Source organism: Tenrec ecaudatus, chromosome 1 (assembly GCF_050624435.1).
Source record: "Tenrec ecaudatus isolate mTenEca1 chromosome 1, mTenEca1.hap1, whole genome shotgun sequence".
Classification (NCBI taxonomy): domain Eukaryota; kingdom Metazoa; phylum Chordata; class Mammalia; order Afrosoricida; family Tenrecidae; genus Tenrec; species Tenrec ecaudatus.
The window spans coordinates 260,408,352-260,418,140 of NC_134530.1; the positions used below are offsets into that span (position 1 = coordinate 260,408,352).

General features: G+C 45.5%; 1 protein-coding gene across 1 annotated transcript; it reads left to right on the forward strand.

The window, feature by feature from the left end:
- Nucleotides 1–3,141: 3,141 nt before the first annotated feature.
- LOC142426263 (tubulin alpha-1B chain-like) lies at nucleotides 3,142–4,677 on the forward strand. The gene has a single exon (XM_075531759.1). It carries the CDS (start codon nucleotides 3,157–3,159, stop codon nucleotides 4,510–4,512), a length of 1,356 nt encoding a protein of 451 aa, XP_075387874.1. The 5' UTR covers nucleotides 3,142–3,156; the 3' UTR covers nucleotides 4,513–4,677.
- The last annotated feature ends 5,112 nt before the right edge of the window (nucleotides 4,678–9,789 follow it).

Genomic DNA, 9,789 nt, shown 5'->3' on the forward strand with positions numbered 1-9,789 from the left:
TCAGGATCACACAAGCTTGTGTGCTTCCTCCATGCGGGCTTTGTTGCTTCCCTGCTAGATGGCCGCTTGTTTGACTATAAGCCTTTAAGACCCCAGAGGCTCTATCTTTTAAGATCCGGGCACTATCAGCTTCCTTCACCACATTTGCTTATGCATCCATTTTGTCTTCAGCAATTGTGTCAGGAAGGCGAGTATCATACAATGCCACATTATTAGAACCAACCATTCTAGTTCTGAGATAAGATTTAAATAGAGGCCCAAAGTCAATCTGCTTCCTTATTGCATTTGTATATATATACAAGCAAATACACATATACTTATATATTTACATACAAGTACATACATATATACATTTTCCTCTTTCTTTTCCCCTCATATCCCACTATCACGTTTACCCAGTGTTCACCTCTCATTAATTCCTCTTCAGTACAATTCAGTTGAACAAACATGACCAGAAAAGTGACAGCCTCCTTGTCATCAATTTTAGAGCCCTTACTGTTTCCCTGTACAGGTTATGATTGGCTCACCACTCCTCTCCACAACCCATCCACCCCCGCCCCCTCCTCCCCTCCCATCACCCCTGGAAACTGTCTGTGCGTCTCTGTCTCTGTAAGATTGCCTATTCTGCCCATCTGGTCTAGATAAGCCACACACACAAGAAGAAAGAAGGACATACAGAGAGTCGCCAGTTAACAGGGATCCTGCCATAAAGCAGATGAGAGTCTCTCGATGCCATCTTCCCAGAAGTCTATACCGCTTTTTAATATTTCAATCTTCTCATCCATTGATGAACATGGAAGTTGTTTCCATGTTCTGACTCTTGTGAGTAATACTTCAATGAACCAGGCATACACATATCTGTGTGAGTTCCTGCTTTCAACCTTTGGGGTATGTAGATCTCGAGGTAGAATACCTGGGTCATGGGTCATTTCCATGTTTAACTGAGGACCAAACTCTTTTCCACAATAGTTAAGCAACTTTGCATTCTCACTAGCAATAAATAGGTGTTTCCATTGTTCTTCATCTACATAAGCAGTTGGTAGTTTGCATTTTCCTGATAATACCCATCCTAGTGAGGGCAAAATGCTAGCTCATCGTGACTTTTCCTTAGAACCTTAAGCATCGGCTCATGTGCAGTGATGTCAGTCAGGGACTGGGAGGGGTGCAGACTGCCCTGGGTGACACTTTCACACAGGATGACACAAGCATGACTATCTATGAAATCTCCATGCAGTTTTCACTGAATATTATTTTTAGCAGTTGTATTGCTATGTAATTCACAGATCATACAATTCAATGGTCCAAGCACATTGAACAGAGTTGTGCAATTACCCTCTCAACCAGTTTTAGAACGTTTTATTTTCTTGTGCTCATTGTTGTTAGTTCACCATTTCTTCCCACCTTCCCCTGGCATGCCCCTAGAAAATTATTAATCCAGTCACCATCATTACAGATTTGCCTATCTGGATTTCATATGCACAAACACGTACCAGGGACATTCCGTTGAGTTCCATTTCTTCTCCAGTGAAGATAACACTTTGTAAATGTCCTAGAGTATCCGAGTAGTGCTGTGCCCCACCTTTTTAAAGCCAAAATGGTGGCTCATTCCAAAACTGACATTTCAAATAAACAAACAAACAAAAAAAACAACAACAAAAACAGAAACACACACCAAACTAAAAACAAAACAAAAAACACCAACAATGATAAAATAAAACAGAAAAACCTCAATTGGAAGGAAGGCAGAAAATATTTTAAAACTGGAACAAATAAATAAAAATATACTGTGGGTCAGGGAATCCAGGACAGATGATCCCTTCAGGACCAGTGGTGAGAATGATGATAGCTGGAGAGTGGAGGGAAGGGCTAGAAAGGGGGAACCAATTACAAGCATCTACATATAACCTCCTCCCTGGGGGATGGACAACAGAAAAGTGGGTGAAGGGAGACATTGGACAGTGTAAGATATGACAAAACAATAATTTATAAATTATCAAGGGTTCATGACCGGGGAGTGGGGAAGGAGGTTGGAAAAATGAGGAGCTAATATCAAGGGCTCAAGTAGAAAGAAAATGTTTTGAGAATGATGATGGCAACAAATGTACAAATGTGCTTGACACAATGGATGGATGTATGGATTGTGATAAGAATTGTAGGAGCCTCCAAAAAAATGACATATATATATATGATCATACAGAATATCAAATGGTTAAGTGTCACATTTTAACTACATTTGCAGTAACCCCCTTGCAGTGCATTCTGTGTGATAGCAAGGCCAAAGTTCACATGGGAGGCCACACTGGGACCCGCAAATGGATTTTGGACTTTCTCTGTCATCCACAGTCTTCTGAAAAACCGGGTGGTCAGAATTTAATAAAAATATCCCTGTAGTTAGTTATAACAAAAACATTTTTCATAGGCTCTGCTTACATATATCAGCACACTTCTAAGATTAAAACTTTATGCTCATGAGGTAGTTAATTGTGCCAACCTGGTCAATAAACACATGTGGTGCTAATGAAGGGTGGAGGGATAAATGGCTCAGTGAGCCTCGCCTTTCCAGTTCTGGGGTTTTTTGCTTTCTGATGGTCGGACCAGGGTGCAGCTGCCTTAGTCAGTTCCCTGCTTCAGCTGGCAAGGCTACTTCCTACAAGACATCCCTGAGGAGAAGCCACATGGACCTACCCTGATGCAACCCTGGGAGCTGAAACAGCCCTGTGGAGATCCCTGCCAGCACTGAGATGCTTACACATTCACTGACTCGGCTTTCCTCCTGCAGTCGGCATCATAGTGTGTGTCTTGTGAGATGGAGGAGGACTTTGTGGATTGGTGTCGGACATAAGAGCTAATGTTGGACTTGTGGGCTTGGGCAGCACTGGGTTGGGATGTTTTCTTGATGTCCACTTACTCTTTATATAAAACTGTCTCTTATACATGAGTTTCTGTGGATTTGTTTCTCTGAAGCACCCAGACTAGCACAGCTCATTGACTTTTTGACCCTTCGAATGAGATCCAGTCAGCGGAGTCAAAGTTACCTCATTAAAATGAGCTTCCAGGTGCGTTACTTACCTCGACTCTTAGCTTGTCGGGGACGGTAACCGGAGCTCGCAGCCCGTTCCCGCCGCATTCCCCTTCGCCTTCCGACGCGTCGCCAGCATGCGTGAGTGCATCTCCATCCAAGTTGGCCAGGCTGGTGTCCAGATCGGCAATGCCTGCTGGGAGCTCTACTGTCTGGAACACGGCATCCAACCTGATGGTCAGATGCCCAGTGACAAGACCATTGGGGGAGGGGATGACTCCTTCAACACCTTCTTCAGTGAGACGGGCGCAGGCAAGCATGTGCCCAGGGCAGTGTTTGTAGACCTGGAGGCTACAGTCATTGATGAAGTTCACACTGGCACCTACCGCCAGCTCTTCCACCCTGAGCAGCTCATCACAGGCAAGGAGGATGCTGCCAACAAGTATGCCCGTGGGCACTACACCATCGGCAAGGAGATCATCGACCTGGTACTGGACAGAATCCGCAAGCTGGCTGACCAGTGCACAGGTCTCCAGGGCTTCCTGGTTTTCCACAGCTTCGGTGGGGGCACCGGTTCCGGGTTCACATCCCTGCTGATGGAGCGCCTCTCAGTTGATTATGGCAAGAAATCCAAGCTGGAGTTATCCATCTACCCCGCCCCCCAGGTGTCCACAGCTGTAGTTGAGCCCTACAACTCCATCCTCTCCACCCACTCCACCCTGGAGCACTCAGATTGTGCCTTCATGGTAGACAATGAGGCCATCTATGACATCTGTCGCAGGAACCTCGATATCGAGCGCCCAACCTACACCAACCTTAACCGCCTGATTAGCCAGATCGTGTCCTCCATCACTGCTTCCCTCAGATTTGATGGTGCCCTGAATGTAGACCTGACAGAATTCCAGACTAACCTGGTGCCCTACCCCCGCATCCACTTCCCTCTGGCCACATACGCCCCTGTCATCTCTGCTGAGAAAGCTTACCATGAACAGCTTTCTGTAGCAGAGATCACCAATGCTTGCTTTGAGCCAGCTAACCAGATGGTGAAATGTGACCCCTGCCATGGGAAATACATGGCCTGCTGCCTGTTGTACTGTGGTGATGTGGTTCCCAAAGATGTCAATGCTGCCATTGCCACCATCAAGACCAAGCGCAGCATCCAGTTTGTGGATTGGTGTCCCACTGGCTTCAAGGTTAGCATTAACTACCAGCCTCCCACTGTGGTCCCTGGTGGAGACCTGGCCAAGGTGCAGCGAGCTGTGTGCATGCTGAGCAACACCACAGCCATTGCTGAGGCCTGGGCTCGCCTGGACCACAAGTTTGACCTGATGTACGCCAAGCGTGCCTTTGTCCACTGGTACGTGGGTGAGGGGATGGAAGAAGGAGAGTTCTCTGAGGCCCGGGAGGACATGGCTGCCCTGGAGAAGGACTATGAGGAGGTGGGGGTGGATTCTGTTGAAGGAGAGGGTGAGGAGGAAGGAGAGGAGTACTGATTCCTTTTGAACCTGCAGTATGTCAATACTCCAGCTTCTGTTAACTGACAAAGCTTTCTGGCTAGATTGTCTTCACTATCATCTCTGATCATGTCTTAATTTTCCATGTGTTATCTATTATTTTTCCATCATGTCTCAAAAGTAAAAGTATTCTGAAAGTAAAAAAAAAAAAATGAGCTTCCAAGCTCACGGTTTCATCTCTACAAGAGGCAGCTGTTGTTTTCTTTGTTTTCATGGTTTAGTAGTTCTTATAGTTACTGATGGTCATTGACTTTGTTAAATCTTTCTGGTGCTTCAGCTATAATGTGGCGGTAAGTAGTAGTTGTGAATCTATATCAAAGATTACTTGGAGAATGCAGTAGGAATTAAAAGAAATAGAGAAAAATATTTAAACACCTCCAGCTCAAACCCACCCCACCCCACCCACCCCTGCAAGGGGGACGGACAACAGAAATGTGGGTGATGGGAGACAGTGGACAGTATACGATATGAAAATAATAATTTATAAATTATCAATGGTTCATGAGGGAGGGAGAGGAGAGGGAGGTAGGGGAAAAGAGCTGATACCAAGGGCTCAAGGAGAAAGAAAATGTTTAGAAAATGATGATGGCAGCAAGGTACAAATGTGCTTGATACAATTGATGTATAGATGGCTGTAAGAGCCCCCAATAAAATGATTTATGAAATAAATAAATAAAAGCCTCCAGCCTACTTACTAATAATAATGCAATTCAATGTAGAAAGAATTTACAAAAACAATTTTGTGAATATTTATGTACTCTAAAAATATTACAATTAAGCAACTGACTATATCACCTATTATTTCATGATTAAAATTGATAATAAATATCATTAAGGATTCTGTGTGGTCTGGGACAGAAAGAGGTCCGCGGGTACAGTGGAGTGCCGTCCAAGAGTGAACCGTGGTGTACACGGAGTGACACCACCCTGGTGATGTTAGTGCTCGTGTGCTTATTGGTCGTTTGGATACCGTCTATGGAGAAACAGCTACTCTTTCTTTCCTGGGTTGTTTGCCATTTTGCTGTTAGGAATTCTTTCCCCAAAAAAAGAAACCAGTTTTATTAGCACTTTATTTATATGTCATACAGTTCGATAATTGACTAATATCTAGAAGAGTTGTACAGTTATCCGCCACATTCAATTCTAGAACATACTCTTCTTCCCTGAAGTCATTGTTATTCATGTATTTTTTCTAATTGTGGCAAAAAATATACACAACCAAACATTCTCCAATTCCAAAGCTTCTCCATGTACAATTCAGTGCCACTGATTATACTCTTCATATTGTACAACCATGATTGATATCTTTTTCCAAATTATTCCCCCACTATTAATATAAACTCAAAGCCCCCTAAGCAACAACTCTTCCTCCTTCATCCATGGTGACCAGTAGTCAAGTGTGGGCTCTTTTTTTTTTTTTAGTAGTTTTCTTGATATATTATTTACATAATATATACTAGCATGGTTAAATTGCTTTTAAGAAGAATTGTGTGTACATCATCCCATTCTGTTCTAGTGCTCCCTCCTCCTCCTACATTCATTGTTTGCTCCCCAAATCCCCTCCCACCCCCCGTCTCCCACCTCTGTCCCCTCCACATCCCTGATAAACCATTGCATCAGTTATTGTCTCTATGCGTCCACTCCTTCTGTGCATTACAAACTGGGAAACCCAATAGAAGCAATAAGAAACAAAACGACAAAAAGAAAATAATAATATAAAGATAAAAATATAAATAAAGAAAAGACCACCATCACTATTTAAAAGACCAAAGAAGACATTTCTTTCCTGGAACAGGTTAGAAATACTTCAGCCTCGAGCAAGTTCAGGTTGGGTTAAGAAGGAGGTCAACTGACCAAGTATCATGTTATACCATGGTTTGATCCACCATAATCAAGTTTGCAATAGTCTCTATCTGATAGTAAAGTTTTTGAGGTCCCTTGCAGGTGGATAGAAGGGATTTACCAGAGGCTTAATCTGTCTCGAGCGTGTGCAGTTGGATTTGGGCCTCCCACTGTCCTCCATGGCTTTCTACAAATTGGGTGCTGACCATTTAAGCTCGGATACTTTTCCCTTCGTCTTACTTGCATTTTGTTGTTGTCGGCATCTTTAGATCACACAGGCTTGTGTGCTTCTGTGTGGGCCTAGTTGACACCTGACTTAGATGGCTGCTTGTTTGAATACAAGCCTTGAAGACCCCAGACGCTATTCCGATGTATAGCTGGGCACCTTCTACTTTCTTCACCACACTTTACTGTAGCACCTTTATCTTCAGAGATCATTTCATGAAGGCAAGTATCTCGCTGGGCCATGCAATCAGAACTGTTTTTGGATTGGGGCTACAATTAAGAGAGAGCCCAGCGTCCATTTGCTTGTCCACGGGTTAGGGATGACTCTGGTTTACTTTGACGGTCATATTATGACAAAACAAAAGGCAGAAAAACATTATCAATCATCTTGCTGGGATATAAGGTGATTACATTGATAACATCAATAGTTTTTCCAGTGCCATAGAATTAAAATACTGCTGATAAAGGAGTTCACGTGAGTACAGTCCAGCTTCACACTGCAGTCCACTGATCTCTTAACTGACTAAGCTCTGTTTACACTGAGCAGGGGGAGTGGAGCAAGGGGAAATTTTCCTGTATCAATTCTTACAGGTACAGATCTTTGCCTAACAAATCAAAATCTGTCACGTGAATGCCAGGGAAGCACTGAGGTATTAAATACATAGTGGTTCTGGGCCCCCTTTCATTGGACACCCACTAAGGCAGGGGTCCCACCCCAGGGCCAATGACCGCGATGTCCACAGTGTTGGGGTGGTGCACGCTGCTTCCTCTCCCATCAGAGCATTTCAGTCCTAAGTCCAAGGGTGCAGGTAGTTTTGAGGTAGGGTCCAGTTTGTTCAGTTGGTCTTTTATGTCAAATCCTTCTGGTGTGGTCCTTGGGGATGCCATGTTGCCTGTAAGGCCAGCATCTGAGGTCATATTATTTAATCCATGGCGTGGTTAACTGAGGGTTGATTAGAAACATATTCGTAATGTCTGCCCAGGAACATAACATCGGCTTTATTCTCCCCTTGGGTTCCCTACAATTACAATTATGGTTTAGCACCCTCCCCAATGTGAGGGTTCTCCTCCCCATTTACCCACCAGACCCACCAGCAGAAGTATCAGTGCTCCTGCAAAATGTAGGTGCTGCCCTCCCCTGGTCTTCACTTGATGTTCCCGTAAGGTCCTCCTCTCCTTCCTGTGGTGGCCTGCTGGTCTGTCACAGCCTTATCTTAGGGTTGCACGGCATCAAGTGAATGGTCTCCTCCCTTCTCCCCTTCTGAAGCGACCCCAGCCGATGGGGGGTCTCCTCTTTCAAAGCGATTCTATGAAGCGCACGTAAGGAAGGGCAGGGGTGATGTGTGGTTTGTTGTTGATAGGTAGCCTTTCTACCCTTTTGCTTGTGAATTTGTCTCTAAGATGTGTGTAATTGGTGTCTCTCCTTCTAGTGCTGGACTCATACAATGTTTGTCCCTTAGTGGTTGACTCCGTTTACTTGGCATAATGGTTTCCAGGTCCTGCCGTGTCATACAGTGCTCTGTGCTTCCATCGCTATCTTTGGGGTGCATAGTATTCCACGTTTCTTTATCCATTCTTCTGCTGTTGGGCATTTGGACTGCTTCCAGTTTCTTGCTATTGTGAACTGTTCTGCTATGAACACGGGAGAGCATACCTCCCCTCGTGTTGTGTCGCATTTCTTTGGCGGTATACGCCTAATAGTGGTATTTCTGGGTCATATGGGATTTCAATTCCCAGTTGCCTTAAGGATTGCCATATCGTTTTCCATTGAGGCTGCAAGCATTCACAAGTCCACCGACAGTGTAGAGTTCCAGTCTCTGCACATCATTTTCAGGATTTGTTATTTTCTAGTTTTTGTTTGTTTTTTGTTTCTCAAAAACATTGTGGGTGTAAAGTGGTACCCCATCGAAGGGTTCTTTATGGTCCTCTGAACCACATACCCCACAACTTCTCTCTCACCCCATGGTCCCTGTTTCATAGCATCTTCACCAAAGCTGACTGCCACAATGCAAAACAAACCCATTCACGCAAACGGTTCCTGCACGGCTGAGTTTCCTGAAGGACTGCTGAAGGGAGGAGGTTTTGGCATCACAGAACCCCCGTTTTAAATGAAGTATCAGATATCTCTGATTGTATGAAAGCAATTCTGCATCCTTTTCCACCGTGGTAGGCCTTCCTGTCTCTGTCTGCCTGCCCGGTGAGTTAACCAAGGGCTTAAGCTGCTTCTTTTATGTGCTGTCTCCTACCCAGTCCACGTGTAGGGGAAACATTCACAAACGGACTTCTCGCCATCCAGAGACATGGCTGAGACCCTCCCCAGGCAGAGAAGAGTGTGAAAAAAGGGCCCAAAAGAAGTGCTTTGATGAATGCCGTTCTAAGAAGGTGGTGCTCTGCCCATCGAGTCGAGGACACTGAACCTTCTCGCCCTGGTGTTTGAGAAGCTACCAGAACTGCCACCGGCTAGAGCAGCATCTTGGAGCCTGCATCTTGCAGAGATTCAGGATGGCAGGGTAGGGAGGGCTCTAGAACTTTGGGGCAAAGATGGGCCCTCCCAAGCACCCATGGCTCTTGAGTTGATTCCAACTCAGGGCAACCCGATGGAGGGCGTGTGAGACTGCAAATCTTTCTGGGTGCAACTACTTCAGCTTTCTCCTGTGGCATGTCTGGTGGGTTTGAACCGCCTTGAGATTAGCAACTCAACACCCAACCCACAGCGCTACCCAGGCTCCTGGTTTACAGAAGTTGAAAATCAGGCCCCTGATTACAGAGCTGGTCTCCCAGAGTCAAGGCTGGGAGAAAGCTATCAGCCCTGAGTACTGAGCACCCCGAAGTGCCCTACATACAAAGTGGAGATACAAAAGTGAGGCGGGCAGGGCAGCGGGGTGGGGGCACTGAAAGGGAACCTGGCCTGCTGCACATTATTCCTGCTTGCTCAAGAAACTTGCTGGTGAAAAGACTGCTCCCCACAGAGAGCTCAGGAGCTCACTGCCTACTGCCCACTCAAGACAGAGCAGGGGCTCACTGAGCACACCAGAGAAGGGCTCTTCACGGAGGACTGCCTTCAGCGGCCCCCTGCACCCCGGGCCTCCTCTTGCACATGGAATGCCCATGGCTTCTCATGCAGCTACGCCAGGACCGTCTCCATTTCCAGCTCGCACAGAAGCACATAATGAAGCCAACCAGGCTTGC